Here is a 26,203-nt window from a genome sequence, read left to right on the forward strand (position 1 = left end):
ACTTTTGTGTTCTAATCAATGAAAGCACAACATTAGTTTTAACGTGCTAATCAATGGAAGCACGGCGCTAGTTCTCTTGTTCGTTTGTGTACAAATCAATAGAGCATGCATTTGAGCAAACTGCAACCTTTGAATTAGCATCTTCCTTGGGTTTTTGGATCGTCTTTTTTATTTCTAGAACAATTCCAACAAATGAGGTCTTAAATTCGAGCTAAAAGATGCAGCTATACGCTGCTGGTTCCAATTATGATTATCTGTCTTTGTTTATGATATACAGGGGGTGAACATAACTGGTACCTTCATTTTTTGGCTTACTGTACATAATAATAATATTTATGCTTTTAAAGCCACACTTTGGAATTTACCGTTTCAAAGGAATTATAGTAAGGAAGTAAAGTACATGAATAGTCTTATAATTAGGGTGTGATTTCCCCAAGGCCACCCAACAACTCCCAATACGCCCTTCAATAGTAGGACTACAACTGTACAGTTCGACACTCTCACTTCCACATCTGATTTCTTAAATGATGACTTTAATTGATCGGATAGCAACTTTTGGACAGTAGTTTTGTGGGACCTGAGACTCATCAGACCTACCAGATTCCATTCTGAATACGAGCAATGTCCTTCTGGTATCAAAATAATTGATATTTTTTGAAATTCGCGATATAATACAAATTTTATGGCAAATTATTAATTATTGATATTTTGTAACAGTCTTTGAAGTGACTTTCTAAATCTAATTATATGTACATGAAGTGTATGTAGCCTGGACAAAAAGTCGACCATCATTTGAAACTTTTAACCTTTTCGTATTGAAGATATATTTTTGGGGCCTGTTAAATATCAAAAATATCAATTTTATAATAATTGTATAATATCGTGAATTTCAAACATCAAAATTTGATATTAGAACGACATTCCACGAATTCAAAATGCAATTTGGTGTGTTTGATGTGCTCTCGGGTCCCACAAAAAATACGGTGCAAACAAGAAAATCAAAAGCTACACATTCTGTTACCAGAGAGAATTACATTGTGTCCATTAGTTTGATTGCGCAGTAAAGTACGATTAACTGAAGGTCATTTATATTGTAGTTTGCAGTAAATTGAAGTAAATTGAAGCCGTTGTTTCAAGGCGTAGCTGGTAATGATACAATTACTCTCGCTGCAGCAAAGCAACAGTGGTATTAATTCTACCTACAACTTGTGTTAGGGAAACGTGTTTTAACGTGTAAAATCTCCATGGGCCCTGCTCAGCATACGAAAAGGGCTTGACAGAAACGTTGCTAATTGCAACATATTGATCAGTGAAATGACCAAGAAATAAATAAAAGTGTATATACCGATTGCTCAGTGCCTTCACACGGCAGCTATTGCACTTACCCACTTCTGGCAGTCAGGGCCAGCTTTGCTATTTGGGCCACACTTGCACAATGGCATTAAAACATCGTAAAACTGACTAAGATAGCAAGGACATTTCCAAACTACTCATAAAATGAACAGAATAACTCATATTATTGACCTAAATTAAATTTAAAATATATGTAAATAGCGCCCTCAATTTCCACACAAATATACATTTATTGAATAAGACTTAACACAAAAAGACAAAAAAAAAAAAAAAAATAATAAAGAAAAGAAAATCTAGCTGAAACATATGTGTGTATATTAGTGTGATAGCTGTTGGTATTGTAAATGTCTAGAATTTAAAATTATGTAATGTTTTGTTAGAAACATTGATAAATGATCACATCAAACCACCGTGACATGTCTTTTTCACGGTGAGTTTGGGGCCTCCAAATTTTGGCCTGGCCCAGGGCCCCCGAAAAGGTCAATCCGGCCCTGCTGACATTGAGCAGTCGATTATGCATTACCTGAAAATGTATTTTGATCAAAACATACAAGCCCGGGGTTCTTCGAAAATATTTTGTACGGGAATATGCCGCACAGATTTTCGGATGCTAATTTTCTCTATACCTACTTTGTTGTTTTTGCAATCAATCAGTATACAAATTTTTCACAAAAATCACCCAAATTTGACCAAATTGAGTCCTATTAAGGGCCCTTTTGCCCGCATTGGTCTCCGCTGAAAAACCCATAATGATTCATTGATATACCAAAATCGCTAAAAGAATACACCTAATTATTCTGAAGGTTGATTGCTCTGACAAGCGTTTTTTTTGTTCCAAAAATATCGTTCAAAACTAACTCTGCCTTTGGGATAATGCGCGTATACCATTTCGGACAAATTAATACCGTTTATAACAATTACCTTTCGGACTAATGACCTTTTGCCATTTTCGGATTAATGCCCCGTCGGTTTAAAAACTTGTCAGGTTCCGAACTTTCGGAGATATAATCTTTCAAAACAATAACCATTCGGAGTAATCATGGTAATAGCCGACAATTCCGGACAAACGACCTTTCGCGAACTAAATACCTGTTGGACAATTGGCCATTAAAAAAACCATGTTCGAACAAACGACCCTTCGGAATAAAAAAAAATATAATAATAAAATATAAACATTCGGCGCAAAAACACTGGAAAATCACCCTGTTTTCATCTTAATGTCCCTTTATATCATTTCATATCATCCACGTTTTATTTGTTGGGGATCCCTTCATTTGCCCTTGGAGGTCTTTTTGTCTCCTTGCAGTCACGGACCGTCAAACTACATTACGCACTTGTTAACTGACGATAGTAGCACAGTGACATATGGCGTTAGAGGCAACATGAATGGGTTAAAGGGGCACTTTGTGATCCTCAGCTTCATCCCCAATACATAACACATACTGATGATAGTATATAGCTCAGTGACACATAGCGTTTGGATGGGTTGAAGGGACAGTTTGTGATCCACAGCCTCATCCCTCAACTTACTCCACAAAGTAGGCCTATTACACATACTGACGATAGTAGCTCAGTGACGCATGGATAGGTTAAAGTGGCACTTTGTGATCCATAGCCTCATCCCCAATACATCACATCGGTGTTAATACTCTGCCTGAATCCTTCCAGGCCCAGAATTGCGGCGTCTTTTATTACCCACAATCCTTTGCGTTGCCTTGCACAACCCGATGACCGTGCGTAGATGTTAAAGGACTGGGGATTTAGTTAACACTCTCCATGCAGGTGTCGACTGCAGACAACAAGTTCCAAATTTTCTTTAAAAATTAAAAAATGTCAGAATTATACATATTTTGGCCAAGGTTGTTTGGTGGTATGTAGAACTGTAGGCCTATTCATTTTAAAGCAAAGCTGAACAATGGTGGCGATATTTATCTTAAATCTTGCTTGCATCTTTACAAGGAGTAGGCTAGACACTTGTATAATGGCATTAAAACATAAAAATGAGTAACATATAGCAAGGAAATTTTCAAACTACTTTTTATCATGAAATGGAAGGAATAACTCATATTATTAGGCTAAATTGAATTTAAAATATATGTAAATAGCGACCTAAATTTGCACACATTTATAGAATAAAAATTACTACAAAAAGGCAAAAAGAGATGAGCAATTTGACAAAGGAAAGGAAATTTAAGTTATAAATAGCTGGAATATATATGTGTACATATAGCTGTTGGTATTTAAAGGTGTAGAATTTAAAATTATGTATGTTTTGTTAGAAACATTAATAAATGATCACATCAAACAACCGTGGTGCTTATGATCATGATTGGGAATCAGCATGAAAAATGCATTATAAATGAGTACAAGACCAGTATTATTTCAGTGGTTCTTAAGATAGCTCATAATATTTTGAGAAAATATCTCAAGCTTATGTTCTAATTGGCATGTGTTTCATTTCAGATACCGACTGCGAGGCCTTTGCTACAGATAGGAGCCTATTAGTTCTACAACGCCTCTCCACCAACCCCGAATGCCTATGTGCCCTACTCGATCGGCTTCCAACGTGCATTAATAAGCTCATAGGATTATCAGAAAGTCTGGGCGGACATCTCAGAGTTTTTCTTGGTTCACTTCTTACTAATCTTTTACAGGTAGACGTAACTTTTTTGTTCTATAATTGTTTGTAATTTCTTTCTAAGTAGAGAAATAGAGAAATTAGCTACATGTATTTGAATGAGGCTTCAACTTGAGCTTAGTCAGTGATTTTCTTCCTTTTTGCCAGATGTTTCATTTCCAAAATACCTAACAACAATGTTAATGACTTATCCTTCACTTTTAGGCAATTTATAAACAATTTTAATTTTGTTACACTTACGCTAAGGTTAATGAATGGGCCTTTAATGAAACATCTACCAAACCTACGCCTACTCTCTCAGTGCCTTTAATTCATTCACTTCATTTTATCGCTTGTCAGTATTTTACACCAACTAATTCGTCTACGGCTAGTCTCCGTACCAGACTTGTTGTGGCCTTTTCGTGCTTCTCACCTTAACAAATCAATATAATAGAAACTTAAAGAGTCACAAATGGCCTCTTTCAGAGACTAGTCTTCAGCGTGCCGTAAGCGTGATTCAATTCAAAAGGGTAAATATCGAGGATGAGTACAAGAAGGCTACATCTATAATAGCTGCCAGGTGACGTATTGGTTGTATCATGTACAATATAGAATACAGAAATTGTCAAATATTCATAAGACAGCTATTGCAATAATCCCTATATGCTAGTGTTGAACACCGTGAAGGGTAATTCGACGTATATAGAACAGGATTACTAACGTGTTTATAATTTAAAGTGTTTTATAATGTTAGATAAGAAATAGTGTAGGCCTATACCAAAGGTTACAGAACTTTGAATATCATAGAAGGCCCGATTTTTAATGGCATTTAAATGTCATTTTCTCAATCAGTCAATGTAACCGTCTTAAACATATGTTAAAGGTGGTTGACTCACGACAGCCTGATCTCCATCAAAACCGAGATTTTGTTATCAGAAAAAAGCTCATATATTATAAAATCGTTAAGACCGAAAAATGTTTCGTTTAGGTGTGATTAAAAACTGGTCCCTTAAAATTATAATGACATCAGAAAATGTCAGCAATATTGGCCTACCTCTTTTCAAATTTTACTTTAGGGAGTCACTGTCTTACATTTTATGTCATCTTCCTTAGCCAACATTTGAAAGACTTCACCATAAAATGCTATCTATAATACTATCTAAAGTAGACAGCTATAATCTGACATCAAATTGCATTAGTAGACAACGTACAATAGCAAGACGGTATGCAATGAAACTTATGTGACATTAACAAATTAAAATGCTATCTACAGTAGACAGCTTTATCTCGCCAAATTAAAATGTTATCCATACGCGTAGATCGCGGGGATAGAGAGGATACGTTTTGCCAATATTTGACAAGGGGCGAGGTGGTCCATCCTCTCAATTTTAGCATTTCAAATTGCGCATTTGTTCTAGGCAAGTTATTCTGGGAGCAAAATTCCATTCACGGATTTTACATTAACCTTCATTTCCCAATGTCAAAAAGAAAACTACGCCACTGATTGCTATCTACAGTAGATAGCAATCAGCTTTAATATCACCAAATTACAATGCTATCTATAGAAGACAGCTTTAATATCATCAAATTAAAATGCTATCTACAGTAGATAGCTTTAATATCACCAAATTAAAATGCTATCTACAGTAGACAGCTTTAATATCACCAAATTAAAATGCTATCTACTTTAGACAGCTTTAATATTATCAGATTAAAATGCTATCTATAGAAGACAGCTTTAATATCATCAAATTAAAATATTATCTACAGTAAACAGCTTTAATATCACCAAATTAAAATGCTATCTACAGTAGATAGCTTTAATATCACCAAATTAAAATGCTATCTACAGTAGACAGCTTTAATATCACCAAATTAAAATGCTATCTACAGTAGATAGCTTTAATATCACCAAATTAAAATGCTATCTACAGTAGACAGCTTTAATATTATCAAATTAAATTGCTATCTACAGTAGATAGCTTTAATATCATCAAATTAAAATGCTATTTACAGTAGATAGCTTTAATATCATCAAATTAAAATGCTATCTACAGTAGACACCTTTAACACACCAAATTAAAATGCTATCTACAGTAGACAGCTTTAATATCACCAAATTAAAATGCTATCTACTTTAGACAGCTTTAATATCACCAAATTAAATTGCTATCTACAGTAGATAGCTTTAATATCATCAAATTAAAATGCTATCTACAGTAGATAGCTTTAATATCACCAAATTAAAATGCTATCTACAGTAGACAGCTTTAATATCACCAAATTAAAATGCTATCTACAGTAGATAGCTTTAATATCATCAAATTAAAATGCTATCTACAGTAAACAGGTTTACTATCATCAAATTAAAATGCTATCTACAGTAGACAGCTTTAATATCACCAAATTAAATTGCTATCTACTTTAGACAGCTTTAATATCATCAAATTAAAATGCTAACTACAGTAAATAGCTTTAATATCATCAAATTAAAATGCTATCTACAGTAAATAGCTTTAATATCACCAAATTAAAATGCTATCTACAGTAGACAGCTTTAATATCACCAAATTAAAATGCTATCTACAGTAGATAGCTTTAATATCATCAAATTAAAATGCTATCTACAGTAAACAGGTTTACTATCATCAAATTAAAATGCTATCTACAGTAGACAGCTTTAATATCACCAAATTAAATTGCTATCTACTTTAGACAGCTTTAATATCACCAAATTAAAATGCTATCTACAGTAGACAGCTTTAATATCACCAAATTAAAATGCTATCTACAGTAGACAGCTTTAATATTATCAAATTAAATTGCTATCTACAGTAGATAGCTTTAATGTCACCAAATTAAAATGCTATCTACAGTAGACAGCTTTAATATCACCAAATTAAAATGCTATCTACAGTAGACAGCTTTAATATCATCAAATTAAAATGCTATCTACAGTAGACAGCTTTAATATCACCAAATTAAAATGCTATCTACAGTAGATAGCTTTAATATCACCAAATTAAAATGCTATCTACAGTAGATAGCTTTAATATCACCAAATTAAAATGCTATCTACAGTAGACAGCTTTAATATCACCAAATTAAAATGCTATCTACAGTAGATAGCTTTAATATCACCAAATTAAAATGCTATCTACAGTAGACAGCTTTAATATCATCAAATTAAAATGCTATCTACAGTAGACAGCTTTAATATTATCAAATTAAATTGCTATCTACAGTAGACAGCTTTAATATCACCAAATTAAAATGCTATCTACAGTAGACAGCTTTAATATCATCAAATTAAATTGCTATCTACAGTAGATAGCTTTAATATCACCAAATTAAATTGCTATCTACAGTAGACAGCTTTAATATCATCAAATTAAAATGCTATCTACAGTAGACAGCTTTAATAGGCCTATCATGATTAAAATCAAATTAAAATGATATGTTATCTACGTTAGACAATTTTAATATCACCAACTTAAAAGTGCATTTCGTGATCCACGTACAGCCTCATCCCCCTTCTTTTCTCAAAAAAAGTTGAGATTTTTATACCACTGGAAACCTCTCTTGCTACATAAATTTCTTGCAGATTAATTCGTTTAGCAAAAATATCTTCAATATCACCAAATTAAAATGCTATCTACAGTAGACAGCTTTAGTATCATCAAATTAAAATACTATCTACAGTAGATAGCTTTAATAGGCCTATCACCAAATTTAAAATGCTATCTACAGTATACAGCTTTAATATCGTCAAATTAAAATGCTGTCTACATTTAACAATTTTAATATCACCAACTTAAAATGTTATCTACAGTAGACAGCTTTAATATCATCAAATCAAAATGCTATCTACAGTAGATAGCATTAATATCACCAAATTAAAAATGCTATCTGCAGTAGACAGCTTTAATATCATCAAATTAAAATGCTATCTACTTTAGACAGCTTTAATATCACCAAATTAAAATGTTATCTACAGTAGACTGATCTCTAAACTCTGTGGATCTCGCAAATTTAACAAGAGTTACAATGGCACTAAATTAAAATTCAATGTACTATATAGTTCAAAAGATGGAATATGGTTTATAGGCCTAATCAAATTATTGTTTTCATCTAGGGCCTCAGTAGATAGCCATGATGTCAAAACATTAAAATTGTCAGTACGTGAAGCCATTTAGAAATTTGTTTACAATAAATTGAAATGCTATCCGCATGGTTCTGCTTGGAAAAAGGGATATCAATCCAATGTCAGCGCCCTAGGATCGAATGAAGAATGTCAGAATGTACTTGGCAAACGATCAAACGCAAAGCATACAAGAAGTAAATGTGCAACTCACCTGTCTCACCATCCCCAATAAGTAAATTATTCAATAGGTAAGAGAAAAGGGTATTTTATTGAGATGTCGCTACTTCATTACAACAGTATCAGCATTAAAAGTTTAGGCCTACACTGTTTTGAAAATTCATGAATTGATGTGAGTGAATGAATTGTTTCATGGTTTGTTGTGCATGTGTGCAGGGCCGGCTAAGCATGCACACATGTATGCCTATCTGAAATATTTAGGCTGTGCACTTGTGCAAGGCCTTTCAGTTCCAGTAGTTTCTCTGCATAGTCATAGAAAATACCAATTTACCCTTTCTTTTGTTTTTAAAATTTGCATACCCTGATAAAATAAAGAAATTAAACTTCTGGAATTGAATTTTTCAACAAGTCGTGACTGACGTGAGCAGCCATGAGAGGTGCTTAGGCCTACTTATTTTATGACATGATTTGTGATTGCCCCATTGCATGATTTAGTGCATGAGTGCAACATTAACTTCTAAACTTGAGTAACCTTCAAACAGACCAAACAAAGAGTGGATGTGTGGGATGCTACTTTTTTCATTCATATTTTCATGACTAAATGGTTGAAATGCCTGGGGCTGCTTGTGGCCCATGGCATGGGCAATTGGGCATTAATTAGGGGTTCACTGGTTCATCCATATATTTTCATGACTAAACGGTTGTTTATGCCCGAGGGGCCGCTTGAAAATGTAAGGCTATAGGGTACTAAAAAAACCCAGGGTCATTGGGTGTAGGATTTGCCAAAAATAACAGGGTCATTTCATGGGCACATGATGTATGTCAATATATGGGAGTGCCCCCCCCCCCGGGTTTTCAATACTCATGATACTAAATGGTTGTTCATACATACACGCTCTGTAACGGCGCACGTGATTGGTCGAGAGCAGTGTTTATGCCCGCCTCCCGGTGTCCCGGATGTGAGATCGCCGGGTAGGGAAAATGAAGGAAAATCATGTTTTTTAATAATGTTACTTTACTTTTTGTTATTATTTTGATGAAATAAGAATCACAAAATGTTCTGGTATGTATGAACGGGGTTCATTCATATATTTTCATGACTAAACGGTTGTTTATGCCCTCTGGCCGCAAGCAGAGGGCATAAACAACCATTTAGTCATGAACAAGCAGCCCGAGGGCATAAACAACCGTTCATACATACGCACTATATAACGGCGCGCGTGATTGGTCGAGAGCCGGGCATAAACAACGTTTATGTCACCAAATTAAAATGCTATCTACAGTAGACAGCTTTAATATCACCAAATTAAAATGCTATCTACAGTAGACAGCTTTAATATCACCAAATTAAAATGCTATCTACAGTAGACAGCTTTAATATCATCAAATTAAAATGCTATCTACAGTAGACAGCTTTAATATCACCAAATTAAAATGCTATCTACAGTAGATAGCTTTAATATCACCAAATTAAAATGCTATCTACAGTAGATAGCTTTAATATCACCAAATTAAAATGCTATCTACAGTAGACAGCTTTAATATCACCAAATTAAAATGCTATCTACAGTAGATAGCTTTAATATCACCAAATTAAAATGCTATCTACAGTAGACAGCTTTAATATCATCAAATTAAAATGCTATCTACAGTAGACAGCTTTAATATTATCAAATTAAATTGCTATCTACAGTAGACAGCTTTAATATCACCAAATTAAAATGCTATCTACAGTAGACAGCTTTAATATCATCAAATTAAATTGCTATCTACAGTAGATAGCTTTAATATCACCAAATTAAATTGCTATCTACAGTAGACAGCTTTAATATCATCAAATTAAAATGCTATCTACAGTAGACAGCTTTAATAGGCCTATCATGATTAAAATCAAATTAAAATGATATGTTATCTACGTTAGACAATTTTAATATCACCAACTTAAAAGTGCATTTCGTGATCCACGTACAGCCTCATCCCCCTTCTTTTCTCAAAAAAAGTTGAGATTTTTATACCACTGGAAACCTCTCTGGCTACATAAATTTCTTGCAGATTAATTCGTTTAGCAAAAATATCTTCAATATCACCAAATTAAAATGCTATCTACAGTAGACAGCTTTAATATTATCAAATTAAATTGCTATCTACAGTAGATAGCTTTAATGTCACCAAATTAAAATGCTATCTACAGTAGACAGCTTTAATATCACCAAATCAAAATGCTATCTACAGTAGACAGCTTTAATATCATCAAATTAAAATGCTATCTACAGTAGACAGCTTTAATATCACCAAATTAAAATGCTATCTACAGTAGATAGCTTTAACATCACCAAATTAAAATGCTATCTACAGTAGATAGCTTTAATATCACCAAATTAAAATGCTATCTACAGATCTACAGTAGACAGCTTTAATATCACCAAATTAAAATGCTATCTACAGTAGATAGCTTTAATATCACCAAATTAAAATGCTATCTACAGATCTACAGTAGACAGCTTTAATATCACCAAATTAAAATGCTATCTACAGTAGACAGCTTTAATATCATCAAATTAAATTGCTATCTACAGTAGATAACTTTAATATCACCAAATTAAATTGCTATCTACAGTAGACAGCTTTAATATCATCAAATTAAAATGCTATCTACAGTAGACAGCTTTAATAGGCCTATCATGATTAAAATCAAATTAAAATGATATGTTATCTACGTTAGACAATTTTAATATCACCAACTTAAAAGTGCATTTCGTGATCCACGTACAGCCTCATCCCCTTCTTTTCTCAAAAAAGTTGAGATTTTTATACCACTGGAAACCTCTCTTGCTACATAAATTTCTTGCAGATTAATTCGTTTAGCAAAAATATCTTCAATATCACCAAATTAAAATGCTATCTACAGTAGACAGCTTTAGTATCATCAAATTAAAATACTATCTACAGTAGATAGCTTTAATAGGCCTATCACCAAATTTAAAATGCTATCTACAGTATACAGCTTTAATATCGTCAAATTAAAATGCTGTCTACATTTAACAATTTTAATATCACCAACTTAAAATGTTATCTACAGTAGACAGCTTTAATATCATCAAATCAAAATGCTATCTACAGTAGATAGCATTAATATCACTCAAATTAAAAATGCTATCTGCAGTAGACAGCTTTAATATCATCAAATTAAAATGCTATCTACTTTAGACAGCTTTAATATCACCAAATTAAAATGTTATCTACAGTAGACTGATCTCTAAACTCTGTGGATCTCGCAAATTTAACAAGAGTTACAATGGCACTAAATTAAAATTCAATGTACTATATAGTTCAAAAGATGGAATATGGTTTATAGGCCTAATCAAATTATTGTTTTCATCTAGGGCCTCAGTAGATAGCCATGATGTCAAAACATTAAAATTGTCAGTACGTGAAGCCATTTAGAAATTTGTTTACAATAAATTGAAATGCTATCCGCATGGTTCTGCTTGGAAAAAGGGATATCAATCCAATGTCAGCGCCCTAGGATCGAATGAAGAATGTCAGAATGTACTTGGCAAACGATCAAACGCAAAGCATACAAGAAGTAAATGTGCAACTCACCTGTCTCACCATCCCCAATAAGTAAATTATTCAATAGGTAAGAGAAAAGGGTATTTTATTGAGATGTCGCTACTTCATTACAACAGTATCAGCATTAAAAGTTTAGGCCTACACTGTTTTGAAAATTCATGAATTGATGTGAGTGAATGAATTGTTTCATGGTTTGTTGTGCATGTGTGCAGGGCCGGCTAAGCATGCACACATGTATGCCTATCTGAAATATTTAGGCTGTGCACTTGTGCAAGGCCTTTCAGTTCCAGTAGTTTCTCTGCATAGTCATAGAAAATACCAATTTACCCTTTCTTTTGTTTTTAAAATTTGCATACCCTGATAAAATAAAGAAATTAAACTTCTGGAATTGAATTTTTCAACAAGTCGTGACTGACGTGAGCAGCCATGAGAGGTGCTTAGGCCTACTTATTTTATGACATGATTTGTGATTGCCCCATTGCATGATTTAGTGCATGAGTGCAACATTAACTTCTAAACTTGAGTAACCTTCAAACAGACCAAACAAAGAGTGGATGTGTGGGATGCTACTTTTTTCATTCATATTTTCATGACTAAATGGTTGAAATGCCTGGGGCTGCTTGTGGCCCATGGCATGGGCAATTGGGCATTAATTAGGGGTTCACTGGTTCGTCCATATACTTTCATGACTAAACGGTTGTTTATGCCCGAGGGGCCGCTTGAAAATGTAAGGCTATAGGGTACTAAAAACCCAGGGTCATTGGGTGTAGGATTTGCCAAAAATAACAGGGTCATTTCATGGGCACATGATGTATGTCAATATATGGGAGTGCCCCCCCCCCCCGGGGTTTCAATACTCATGATACTAAATGGTTGTTCATACATACACGCTCTGTAACGGCGCACGTGATTGGTCGAGAGCAGTGTTTATGCCCGCCTCCGGTGTCCCGGATGTGAGATCGCCGGTAGGGAAAATGAAGGAAAATCATGTTTTTAATAATGTTACTTTACTTTTTGTTATTATTTTGATGAAATAAGAATCACAAAATGTTCTGGTATGTATGAACGGGGTTCATTCATATATTTTCATGACTAAACGGTTGTTTATGCCCTCTGGCCGCAAGCAGAGGGCATAAACAACTCATTTAATCATGAACAAGCAACCGAGGCATAAACAACCGTTCATACATACGCACTATATAACGGTAGCGTGATTGAGTCGAGAGCCGGGCATAAACAACGTTTATGCCGGTGGCCCGGATGTGCGATCACGGGGTAGGAAAAAGCGAAGGAAATTCATGGTTTTTAATGATGTTAATTGTTATTTTTGTTATTATTTTGATGAAATAAGAATCACAAAATGTTCTGGTATGTATGAGCGGGGTTCATTCATATATTTTCATGACTGAGCGGTTGTTTATGCCCTCGGGCAAGCGCCCTCGGGCATAAACAACCGTTTAGTCATGAAAATATATGAATGAACCCCTAATTTAGTCATGAAAATATGTGACCATCCACGTCGAAACGCTTGTAAAGTCGGCCCCTGGTCAATTTTGTTTTCTTCCGTGTTTAGAAAATATATATCATAAGCTTTACAATGATATATCATTTGACTTCAAACGATATCCAGAAGCGGAGTTATGGCTTGTTAAACTTTGCTCCTTCAGTAAAAGGGTACATTATTTTGGTGCTACAATATTTCTCTTTTCTACATTGCTGGTATTAAATATTACATTGTGATAATTGGCGGTCACTTCAAATCATCCCCAAGTCAACAAGGTTCAGGAATGTCCTCTCATTGTTAATTGTTGGTAAACCCACCACTTGAACAGGATTTACCAAAGCAAACAAAGATTAAAGCTATTTACTATAAGTATAAGCTTATTATCCTCTTCAACAATAGGATTAAAGATTGGTGTTTGACTGGACTAAAATGAGAAACATGTAGGACAAGTATTAGGTACATTATTTGAATACAAGCTTTATGCACATTTTGGACTGTAACTCGAAATACAATTTGCCAACTTTACGAGCGGTTTGAGATGGATGGTCACATATATGAATGAACCCCTAATTTATGCCCTCGGGTTGCTTATTGAAACGAATATAGTATGTCCTTCACAGGGAGTGAAAATCTTTTGGACAACAAACGAAATGTAATTATGCATCGTTAATGCTAAAGGCAACAAAGGAAAGATGGTCTCTACATTAAAACTACAGATTTTAACCCACTTTTTTTATTCATTCTTATTCATTATTAGGCAACAAAGGAAAGATGGTCCTTACAAATTGACTCCAGAGAAGAAAGAGAACACGTTTTGACCAGATCAGAAGTCCTCACCGGTCTCTTCCGTTTAGCAGTTCCATGTGTAGCATGTCTTGGTAGCGTTTGCCCTGCTGCCCTAGCAATTATCCACTTTGTCCTTGAGAGACGACTTCGGCTTGAAGAAGGCAGCGATGATGACGATGATTTCTTTAGGACAAACAAGAGAGATAGTAAAGGATCTAGAACAAGCAGTGGCTTTGATGAAGAGCCTGTAATTGATCGGAGATCTGTGGAAAGGTGTAAAAGTGACGAAACTCGTGGTGGTGTGATTCGAAGAGATAGACTTGGTGGTAGGAGTTTAAAGTGGATCGGACGACCTGCCTCTGTAGCTGTGGATAGTATAGTAGGAGGGCATGGTATCGATGGGTACAGTAGTCCAAATTATCCCGATAGATCATCTGGTTCGTACGGATGGGAACGCGAAGTGGAGCAGAGACTACAAAGTTTGAAACGGAGGATGTTATCAAATGAAGTTGGCGTACATAGAGCAGGTGCTTTGAAACGAATTGGGAGCGGGGGTGTGAAGCGAAGGCGTCAACGAGGGCGCTTTTCATGTGGTAGAGCAGGAGAAGCTTTCACACGGAGATCAGCTCTGGTTAATGTGCGGCTTGCGTTGAAATTACTAGCTTCCGTTGATGTAGCCTTACTTCTGGATTGCTTGAAAAATATCACCAAAAGTGCAACTAAGAACTTGGACGATAAAATGACAGCTATGGGACGTACATTAGATAAGTCGCTTGACAACCTGCCGTCTTCAATCTCATTCCCCGGGGCTAAAGCTGACAGCTGTGATCCATACAAGGATGTGTATCAGGCACAGATGCTATCTGCTAAAGCTCTTTTGACCATCTCTAGCTTGCCTACGACCAGACGGGCATTGATGCGACCTGAATACCTCTGGCGGCTCCTTGGGGTCATGGAACCCCACAATGATAAGGTGAGATGGGTTATTCCAGTTGATATCCTTACACCCCTAAAGGAAGACATGATTTAATTGCCCACACAGGGGGTTTGTATTTTAAATGGCGTTACCAGAATTGGTGACTCCATTTGAAATCTACACCCCCTTTGTGGGAGATTAAGGACATACATTGTTTCTTCAATTGGGGTGTATGGATTTCAAATGGAATGGAATCCCCAAAATCCGAGTCGATTGGGCCCATATTCGCCATTTGCATGGATCTTGTACCAAAACGAGGTTGCAAACGTATGCGTAAAATGTGCATTTTGTATTTCTCTGACTTTTCTAGCAATGTGCCAGAAGGCTTTTGCAACCCTTACGTGGTAATGAAAGCATGCGTTTGACAGGCGTACGCACGCACATACAGCATGCACTTTGCCAGTAGAACCTCATTTTGAGATGACCATGCGACCAGGGAATAGCCGGTTCTTTCTGGTTTACAGAGATGCCAGTTTTCAGGTTTAAACCTGAATTCAGGTTTTTTGTGAGTTCAAATTCCCGCGTTTTTATTTATTTTCAGCCTGTTTGGGGGCTTTTTGGCCTGCATTCACGCGCTTTTCAGGTTTTTTGAGTGAAACTGACTGGCATCTGTGGGTTTAAATCTCCACATCTGACCTGTAGCTTATCCCTGCACTCAGAGGCTGTTCAAAAATTTAGTGGGGATAAATCCTGATTTGAAAGCTTTTGAACAACCATCAGTCAGATGCTAATTTACTAGTCTGGGAGGATAAATAAATATATCAAAACCTTTTTTGTGCAGGCTGGTTATAAAAGGCCTGCTTCAGAGGGAACTTTATATTGGTTGAGTGTTTTTGGCCCAAAAAGGTGCTCTGGTCAGCACATCATATTGACTTATTGTCCTTTTTACCCAAATTTGACCTAAAATCATATCTTAGCCCTACAGATATCATCATACCCTCCTGTAGAGCATCTTCCCCCTCCTTTGGAATGCTGTTCACCAAAATGTTTTAGATTTTTGTTAATTTTTTTACCAACATTTTTATCAAATTATTGACCCCTCTGGTAGTCATCTTTGCCTCCCTTTGGCCCCAATGAAAAGAATCCTAGCTATGCAACAGCTCTTGACCCCAGTATATACCCATATTTTTGCTTTAGGCTGAAAGCAAAGTGTGCTGTGAGGCATTATCTTAAGAGTGAGATATTTACTTAGCAAGTTGAATTCAGGGCACTCTTTTTTACAGAGTGTTTACAGATGAAATGTTAAGTGGAACAAGTAGAAATTGAAACTAAGGCTTCAACTAGTGAATGGGGCCTAACAAAAATTATGTTTTGTTTCCTGTAACATGCTGGAAAAAAAGAGAGTCGTTAGGTACGAAAAAATATTTATGGAAAAATTTTGTATCCATACTAAAACAAAAAAGGTTGTGGAAAAATGAAAGCTGCCTGAATGTTTTCTGGTATTAATATATAAATGCATGTATACCAATTATCACAAATGGAAATTAAACTACAAATTTTACTATACTTTGTAAAAGGTTTATTGCACTCAACAAACAACATTGACATGCTGACCGCATAAATTTTATCAACTTTTGGCCCAAAAAAATGATTAAAATCTCTTTTTTTTTTTTTTTTTTTAAAGTTTATAAAATTTGTATGGTTGGCATGTTTGGCACGGTCAGTTGGCTTACAGGAAACACAACATTATTACTGTTAGGCCTGGGCTGGATGCAGGTCAGAAGTGTCAGTGTTAGAAAAGCACAATCAGAGCCACTTCCCTGCCGATGTGATTTTGACAAGAGCACTTGTGTTTGTCTTTATATCCATTGTTGGCTCTTCTTGAATCAAAATTGAAAGGCTAATATAATCATAAGGCTAAAGCAATTGAAGCATTTGTTTCCAAATTTGATGCGTAAAAAAGGAAAAGGTCGCTTTTCTTTATTCATTATTACCTAAAACTTCATATTGAAAAGGTCCAAGATGTTATTAGCTTAAAACATGCTTTGATTTTATCTGACAGCATGGGCGTCAATCCCAGGGGGGAATTGGGGGATGTGTCCCCTCCACTTTTGGCAAAATGACCCATTTTTTGTTCTTTTCAGCCACTTTTTGACAATTCGGGCCGAATACCCCCTCCCCCTCCCCACATTTCTAGCCTGATTGGTGCTAATGTCGGACAGCAGTTAGATTTCATGTGGGGTTGTTTTTAACTCTTTACAAGAATTGTCTTGAATTTTGTAAAATTAACAGTTCCACTCCAAATGAATCAAAAAATATGACAAGGGTACACTAAATATTTGAAGCCTATATACACTATCACATTTTGAGCCCCAATAACTGCTATGATTAACCCTTCAAAACAAATGCCAATTCAAAAATCCATGTTTTTGTAAAGAGTGTTGAAAATTGCAGCCCTTTTTGAAGAAATAAAATCACAAAAGGTCCGCTTTTTCTGTATAAACATTTTTAAAATAAATCCTGGCTACAGATTATATCAACTGAGAAGGGAGCAAGGTGCATCAACTTGACGTGGGAAACTAGTAAGATACACAATGGTATTTAACTGTCAATTGTTTTATAATTAATAATTTTTACCATTTATATCCCCAGAGATTTCTATGTCTACTTCTCCAAGTGGTGGAAACATTAACTCTAGAACCAGCCAATCATGCGGCTCTTCTTGCGGCAGGCCTTGCGTATCGGCTGGAAAAGATCTATCGCGATGCGCTGTCACTGAAGACAGGACACTGGAAGGTGATTGGAGAGAAGACAGATTGTAATCAGGATGTGTTACTGCTGAGGATCCATACTACAAGAGTCATGGTGTATCTAGGGCTGCTGGAACTAGTAGGGGGCTACAACCGAGATGGCACTAATCTACTTGAAATGGAAGGTAGGTAGATCCATACTACCAGAGTCATGGTGTATCTAGGGCTGCTGGAACTAGTAGGGGGGTACAACCGTGATGGCACTAATCTACTTGAAATGGAAGGTAGGTAGATCCATACTACCAGAGTCATGGTGTATCTAGGGCTGCTGGAACTAGTAGGGGGCTACAACCGTGATGGCACTAATCTACTTGAAATGGAAGGTAGGTAGATCCATACTACCAGAGTCATGGTGTATCTAGGGCTGCTGGAACTAGTAGGGGGGTACAACCGTGATGGCACTAATCTACTTGAAATGGAAGGTAGGTAGATCCATACTACAAGAGTCATGGTGTATCTAGGGCTGCTGGAACTAGTAGGGGGCTACAACCGAGATGGCACTAATCTACTTGAAATGGAAGGTAGGTAGATCCATACTACAAGAGTCATAGTGTATCTAGGGCTGCTGGAACTAGTAGGGGGCTACAACCGTGATGGCACTAATTTACTTGAAATGGAAGGTAGATAGATCCATACTACCAGAGTCATGGTGTATCTAGGGCTGCTGGAACTAGTAGGGGCTACAACCCGAGATGGCACTAATCTACTTGAAATGGAAGGTAGGTAGATCCATACTACAAGAGTCATAGTGTATCTAGGGCTGCTGGAACTAGTAGGGGGCTACAACCGTGATGGCACTAATTTACTTGAAATGGAAGGTAGGTAGATCCATACTACCAGAGTCATGGTGTATCTAGGGCTGCTGGAACTAGTAGGGGGCTACAACCGTGATGGCACTAATCTACTTGAAATGGAAGGTAGGTAGATCCATACTACCAGAGTCATGGTGTATCTAGGGCTGCTGGAACTAGTAGGGGGCTACAACCGAGATGGCACTAATTTACTTGAAATGGAAGGTAGGTAGATCCATACTACCAGAGTCATGGTGTATCTAGGGCTGCTGGAACTAGTAGGGGGCTACAACCGAGATGGCACTAATCTACTTGAAATGGAAGGTAGGTAGATCCATACTACCAGAGTCATGGTGTATCTAGGGCTGCTGGAACTAGTAGGGGGCTACAACCGAGATGGCACTAATCTACTTGAAATGGAAGGTAGGTAGATCCATACTACCAGAGTCATGGTGTATCTAGGGCTGCTGGAACTAGTAGGGGCTACAACCGTGATGGCACTAATTTACTTGAAATGGAAGGTAGGTAGATCCATACTACCAGAGTCATGGTGTATCTAGGGCTGCTGGAACTAGTAGGGGGCTACAACCGAGATGGCACTAATCTACTTGAAATGGAAGGTAGGTAGATCCATACTACCAGAGTCATGGTGTATCTAGGGCTGCTGGAACTAGTAGGGGGCTACAACCGAGATGGCACTAATTTACTTGAAATGGAAGGTAGGTAGATCCATACTACCAGAGTCATGGTGTATCTAGGGCTGCTGGAACTAGTAGGGGCTACAACCGAGATGGCACTAATCTACTTGAAATGGAAGGTAGGTAGATCCATACTACAAGAGTCATGGTGTATCTAGGGCTGCTGGAACTAGTAGGGGCTACAACCGTGATGGCATTAATCTACTTGAAATGGAAGGTAGGTAGATCCATACTACAAGAGTCATAGTGTATCTAGGGCTGCTGGAACTAGTAGGGGCTACAACCGAGATGGCACTAATTTACTTGAAATGGAAGGTAGGTAGATCCATACTACAAGAGTCATAGTGTATCTAGGGCTGCTGGAACTAGTAGGGGCTACAACCGAGATGGCACTAATCTACTTGAAATGGAAGGTAGGTAGATCCATACTACCAGAGTCATGGTGTATCTAGGGCTGCTGGAACTAGTAGGGGGCTACAACCGTGATGGCACTAATCTACTTGAAATGGAAGGTAAGTAGATCCATACTACAAGAGTCATGGTGTATCTAGGGCTGCTGGAACTAGTAGGGGGCTACAACCGTGATGGCACTAATTTACTTGAAATGGAAGGTAGGTAGATCCATACTACAAGAGTCATAGTGTATCTAGGGCTGCTGGAACTAGTAGGGGGCTACAACCGTGATGGCACTAATCTACTTGAAATGGAAGGTAGGTAGATCCATACTACAAGAGTCATGGTGTATCTAGGGCTGCTGGAACTACTAGGGGGCTACAACCGTGATGGCACTAATTTACTTGAAATGGAAGGTAGGTAGATCCATACTACAAGAGTCATGGTGTATCTAGGGCTGCTGGAACTAGTAGGGGGGTACAACCGTGATGGCACTAATCTACTTGAAATGGAAGGTAGGTAGATCCATACTACCAGAGTCATGGTGTATCTAGGGCTGCTGGAACTAGTAGGGGGGTACAACCATGATGGCACTAATTTACTTGAAATGGAAGGTAGGTAGATCCATACTACAAGAGTCATGGTGTATCTAGGGTTGCTGGAATTAGTTGGGGGATACAACCGTGATGGCACTAATCTACTTGAAATGGAAGGTAGGCAACGGGAGGGGGATACCAGAACTTTTCTTGTAAAAGCCGGAAGTGAACCGGTTCAACCAGAAGTCATTGATCCTAAGTTTGTCATTTCGCCATTATTTTGAAGCTTACCTGACAGACTAATAAAACGCCACCCTTTTGGAAAAAATATGGTATTGTTTAGTTTGTAATACAGGTAGATAAAAATAATTAAAAAATACTATTTTTAGGATAGAAACACCACTTACAATCAAATATAAGAGCTTATAAGGAAAATGACAAACCAGGATTTTCAAATAAACTTTAATCAAGGAAGAAACAATACCTTAGGCAAAAATTCTGCTTGATCATTAATATTTGAATGATGATTTGTTCAATTGATCAGGAATTGAGTTTAAAAATGTAAAGTGTTTATTTTAAAAATCCAATAGTTATAGTTCATTTAATAAAAAATAGTATTGAGGGTTGTGATAACAGGTGTTCAGATCCTACACCTGTAGAGATCACTATGCAAACTAGAAGAGAGCCATCTAGAGTTTATACTAGTACTGCTTCGTGCTGTTACACTTGATGGCATTTCTGCCTTCAGTATATGAGTGCTGGCTTACGGAGATTGTATTCACATGGACACAGTGCTATTCACTTTTTGCCACAATTTTGCACAAAATTTGTTGATTTTGCCCCCTAAAATTCACTTCCCCATGCCCCCCCAAAAAAACAACCTGGAAACTGTTTCAAGAACATTTTTGAGTATGCTGGATTTATTGGGTTCATGCATCTTTAATATCCAGAAATTACCAAATTCAACATTTTACTTGTAAATGAAAGACAAAATTTAATTGCTTTGAATGATACGGCAAAGATAACTGATATAATGAAATAGGCCATTTTCCATTTATGATGAAAAGTTATGTATGATATTTTATTATCTTCATTAAAGTTTGTGGAGGTAAATAGAGTGACTGATTATTTTGGAATTGGTAATGATAACTTTTGCATCCTTCTGATATAGCCAGACACAGGGGCGGACCCAGGATTATCAATTAAGTGATTGGGCGCAGAGACTAGAATAAGCTGAAATTGGGATGATTTTACATGATTTTTCTTGATTTTAGCTAAATGTCCTATGTTTTTGGGAATTTTAGAGGGGTGTGGACCAGATTTTCTCCTTGGCCAGACATGATAATGATATGCATTTTTTGTGTCTGATTTCAGCTCAATTCCATCAAATGGACTCCTCTCCACTCTGTGCCAACCAACCTGTATCATCCATCACCAACAGGTCTCACAAAACAGCGTTTGAAAGTCTTCTCCATAGGGTGCCTCACCAGTCACTAGAGAGGATGGTTGCTATAGCGATATGTCTCCATGGCGATCCGGACAAGTGCAATTCAAGAGTAAGAAAACTTGTTATTGGCATGACAAGAGTCTACTTGATTTGTCTCAGAGGAGCTTGTTATCAACATTAGATTGACGATTTCCTAATTGGCCAAATAAAGTGCCACTTTCTCTTAATGAAACTTCTTCCTGCCCATTACTTGTACATTAGTTATGTTTTCATTGGGTTAATCCACTTAAAATCCATACTCCCCCTGCGGAAGATTTTGGAAATAGTTTCCACGGCTGGAGTATGTACTGTAAAAACTCGATAGATAGCATATGTGCTTACTATCGAGCGCTTTTAAAATATGCAAACATAATGAGTCCCATCCACAAAATTGTAAAGGGTTTTGAGCAAATCATCGATATACATAGCTATATAATGGTCATTTTCACAGTAAAGGGTGTAACTTTTGATTTTTAGGGTCAAAATTTCAAACCACTTAAATATGTTTCTGTTTACTGAAATCATGCATAGAAGCAACTTAAATTTCAGTAACATAATGTTTCAAGGCTTAAATCTTTTGATTTCTAATAAAAAATTTGACATTTCCATAACATTTTGGTTAAAATCTAAGAAAAAATGTATTTTACATATGCTCAGAAAATTATGACATGAAAGCTGGAATACATGTAAAATCCCATTCCAAAGTTAGTCAACAGATATAAGTTAAATTTTATACCATGTTTTGCTATGTTTGTAATTGCAGTTTTAAAATTTTTAACATCAAGTGTCATTTACAATGGAAATTTCCAAACCTTAAACATATTTTTAAAGTTTTAATTGGGTTCCTAAAATAATTTGAATGTCTAACTTCATGTTCAAATACTACTTGATGAAAGGAACCTACCAGCCAAGTTTCACAGAAATTGGAGTTATTTTTTAGAATTGGCAGTTCAAGCGATTTGTGTTTCGGAGGCTTCAGTTAACAACACAGGTGATCATAAAAGTAAAATATTTGGCTAACTACTACAAGTTGACATGAAAAAATAGGTAAAAAATATCACAATTACCAATTTTCATGCTTTGCATCTAAGTATTGAATTTCAGTTGTGACAAAAATTAAATTATCACAGCAAGTCATTTTTTTTTTTTTTTTTCTTCATGTTAACAATGGTTAAACATTGCAGAAGTATTTTTTTGAAAACAACACTGTTGTGATCATCTAAGCTGTTATTTTCTTGTGTGTATTGAATCAATGATTCTATGCGGCAGATATTGTAGATTAATCACACATTAATTTTTTCACCCATTTGTTAAGTATGGTGTTAACTTGCATGTGAAGCCTCCGAAACAGGCTTTCTTGGGTATCAGTATATTTTTCAAACATTAACCATAATATCAATTTTTTTTAAATTTATGACATTCTGCACATATCAAGTAACAATTACAATGCAGATATCAATATGGAACACACCAATTTAGATGTGCAAAGAGGATTGTTGTTTCGGAGGCTTCATTTGTTTCGGAGGCTTCAAGTGTTAACGGAAAGTTTGTATTGGGTCCCATTTTCAAACTGTGATATATATCTCCACGATTTAAAAACAAGTGACTTGAGGATCTACTTTGCTACATTTTGATAAATAGATTGGATGAGCTCTTTTATTTATATTTGCCCAAGCTAGCTGAACAGTTTGTTTCGAGGCTTCAAAAAGTTAACGGAAAATCGGCTCTTTGAAGTCAAGATTTTATAAAATTTTAAAAGCTTGCAAATCGACTAATTTTTGTTACCCATTTCAAGTTAAGATATCAACTGTTATGAATCAAGAAGAAGTGAAGAAATAACCAAGAATTATGAACCAAAGCTATACCCACAAAGTTTGTTAACAATTGTTAACGGAAAATGAAGCCTCCGAAACGACAAATATCGCAGTCCGGTTCTCAAAAATACAGGGCTGTTCACAATTAAATCTAATGTGGCAGTGTTTACCGAACATATGACCATACTTTCAGGATAAGAAAAATTATCCATGAACTAACTGAAGAAATCACAGGGTTTTACAAAAATGTTACTGTTTTTTATAGTTTTTCAAAATGGCAATATTAAGTACATTTAAGCCTGCTAAAACTGAACGCAGTAACTCCCAAAGATGATTATGCTACCCAAGGTAGCTGCTAACTAGGTGACTTATGTGGCCAAAAATCATTGAATTCTGTGGCTTTATTAGAACACTACGGATCAAAATGTTAAAAATCCAAAGTTACACCCTTTACCGTGAAAATGACCATATACAAACAAGTAAACCTGCAAATGTGTGTCTCAACCCCATTAGCTCAGTTGGTAAAGCGTCAGACTTTGGAACAATTTCATGTTTTTAAAGTGCTTGATAGTAAGCACATATGTTAACTATCGAGTTTTTATGGTATTAGCACTTTCGACAAACTCTATTTGAACCTCCCCATTCCTTTGTGGAAGTCTCTAGCTTGCAACATAAAAGGTTCTCTTGTCTGAAAGTTAGGATCTATAGAGGTTAGGGTAAGATTTAGGGTTAGGGGAAATTCGGTTTTAGGATAGTCGCTCAACAATTTTGGTATATTTGGTGCATTTGGGCAAAAGTGCCCTTGAAATCACTCAATTTGGTCAAATTTGGGTGCTTTTTGTGACAATTGGTATAATAAAGGGTTGCAAAAATAGCGAAACATAACGAATCCAATTTCACACATTTCTACACCTCAATGGCAGTCATAGCTGGGTCCCCGTCGGCTCCATCTCACCTAAAATGTGAAATGATGCGGCCTTGGAGGGTATTTTAAATTGCATTCTATCAGCCGTGTTTCACGTAGACAAAGGAACAACACCAGTTTGGTGCTGCAGGGACCCATTAATGGCCGACCAAATCCTGACCTTGACTTGGCTCGTTGGATTCGTCTATAGAGAAAGCCAGCATCTGAAAGTGTGTGTGGCACATCCCCATAGTTTAAAGGGAGCAACTTTCAAAGGGGCAATACTTGATGAAAATTGTCAAAAATGGGCTAAAAAGTACAAAAAGGTCTAAAAGTCTTCCAACATCAGGGAAGTCACCATCCCACAGGGGTGCTATAACAGATTTGCCACCATAGTCAACTCAACACTGGCCAAACTTAATATTTCACTTTTAACTTGATATTTCAGATTATTCCTCAAGAAGACAAACCCACCAATGGGGACAGCATATCTGGCAACACCAAATTCAGCCACCCTAGGCAACAGGTCAACCTATGTAATTGTACACACTGTCAATTTCAAGACTCCCTTCTAGAAACACTGTCAATGTGTCTTCATCCTATCATCTTGCTCAGGGTGGTGGAACATGTGCTATTGGCCCTCATTAATATTAATGAGGGGTGGGGAAGAAAGGCGGCTGTGATTGGTGGAGAGGCAGATGATAAGAAGCATATACAAATTAAGGTATGGACATTTCAATTGTACTTTATTCAGTCATTCCACCCTTATATAACTGCCCATACAGTTTCACAAACGGCAGGGTCAAAGAAACGATGGGGTCAAGGTGGTCAGCTGGCGAAGCACCCTAAAGCTGTTGGTTTTAGGATTTACAATGTGACGAGCCTCATACCAGTACTCTTGTGATTTGGCCATTCCACTTGTAACCCATACACCCCCTATGGAAGACCTTAAAAGGGCATTTCGTGATCCACAGCATCATCCCCCCACTTTTCTCAAAAAAAGTTGAGATTTTTATATCAATGGAAACCTCTGGCTACATAATGTTTATGTACAAAATATTTCTTGCAGATTAATTCGTTTGGCAAAGACACTAAAATGGCCATATCTCTGAAACCATTAAATGGGGTTTTCAGCAAAATAAAGCTCTGAAAATGGCCTATATAATGAGATTGAAAACTGAATTTTGCTTGATCGCATCACATTTGAATTTTATACTCCCTGTGTGGAAGATTAAGGTCATGTCTTCTATAGGGGGTGTATGAATTTCAACTGGAATAGCCCATTATTTACGCCCCAATTCTTTTCAGGTCTTGTGCATGTTGCAAAGATGGTGCATTCTTATACCGGAGGATTTTGTCGGAGACCAAGTGGTGCGAAAGGAAGCCTCTGTTCTACTACGGAGACTAGGTACACTCGGTAGTTGCAAGGATCTAAATCATGTGACCAAACGCATCCAGTCCCTTACCTGTCGCCCGCAGCCGAGTAGATCATTTAAGGAGCCCAGAGGAATAAGAAAATCGCATCTACGGAGCAGTGTCCGCTCTTTGCAACATAGCGCCAGTTCTCTACACAGTCTTCGCTTGCTGTCCACGGATTCGGACCAGGGATCTCCAGTGCATCGAGGGAAATTGTCGGTATCTTCCATAGGTAGTACAGTATCCGGGGACGCCACTCATCATTGACGCCAAAAGCGCCAAGCA

General features: G+C 36.7%; 1 protein-coding gene across 1 annotated transcript in view; it reads left to right on the forward strand.

The window, feature by feature from the left end:
• The window catches only part of LOC140161630 (uncharacterized), a 118,536-nt gene extending 92,351 nt beyond the window's left edge, over window positions 1–26,185 (forward strand). The window contains exons 5-10 of the mRNA XM_072184931.1: window positions 3,817–4,007; window positions 14,126–15,127; window positions 17,723–18,005; window positions 21,673–21,854; window positions 24,951–25,226; window positions 25,811–26,185. Of these exons, the coding sequence (XP_072041032.1) occupies window positions 3,817–4,007; window positions 14,126–15,127; window positions 17,723–18,005; window positions 21,673–21,854; window positions 24,951–25,226; window positions 25,811–26,185 (2,309 nt within the window). The remainder of the gene's footprint in view (window positions 1–3,816; window positions 4,008–14,125; window positions 15,128–17,722; window positions 18,006–21,672; window positions 21,855–24,950; window positions 25,227–25,810) is intronic.
• Window positions 26,186–26,203: the final 18 nt, after the last annotated feature.

The sequence above is a fragment of the Amphiura filiformis genome, chromosome 10, assembly GCF_039555335.1.
Source record: "Amphiura filiformis chromosome 10, Afil_fr2py, whole genome shotgun sequence".
Lineage (NCBI taxonomy): Eukaryota > Metazoa > Echinodermata > Ophiuroidea > Amphilepidida > Amphiuridae > Amphiura > Amphiura filiformis.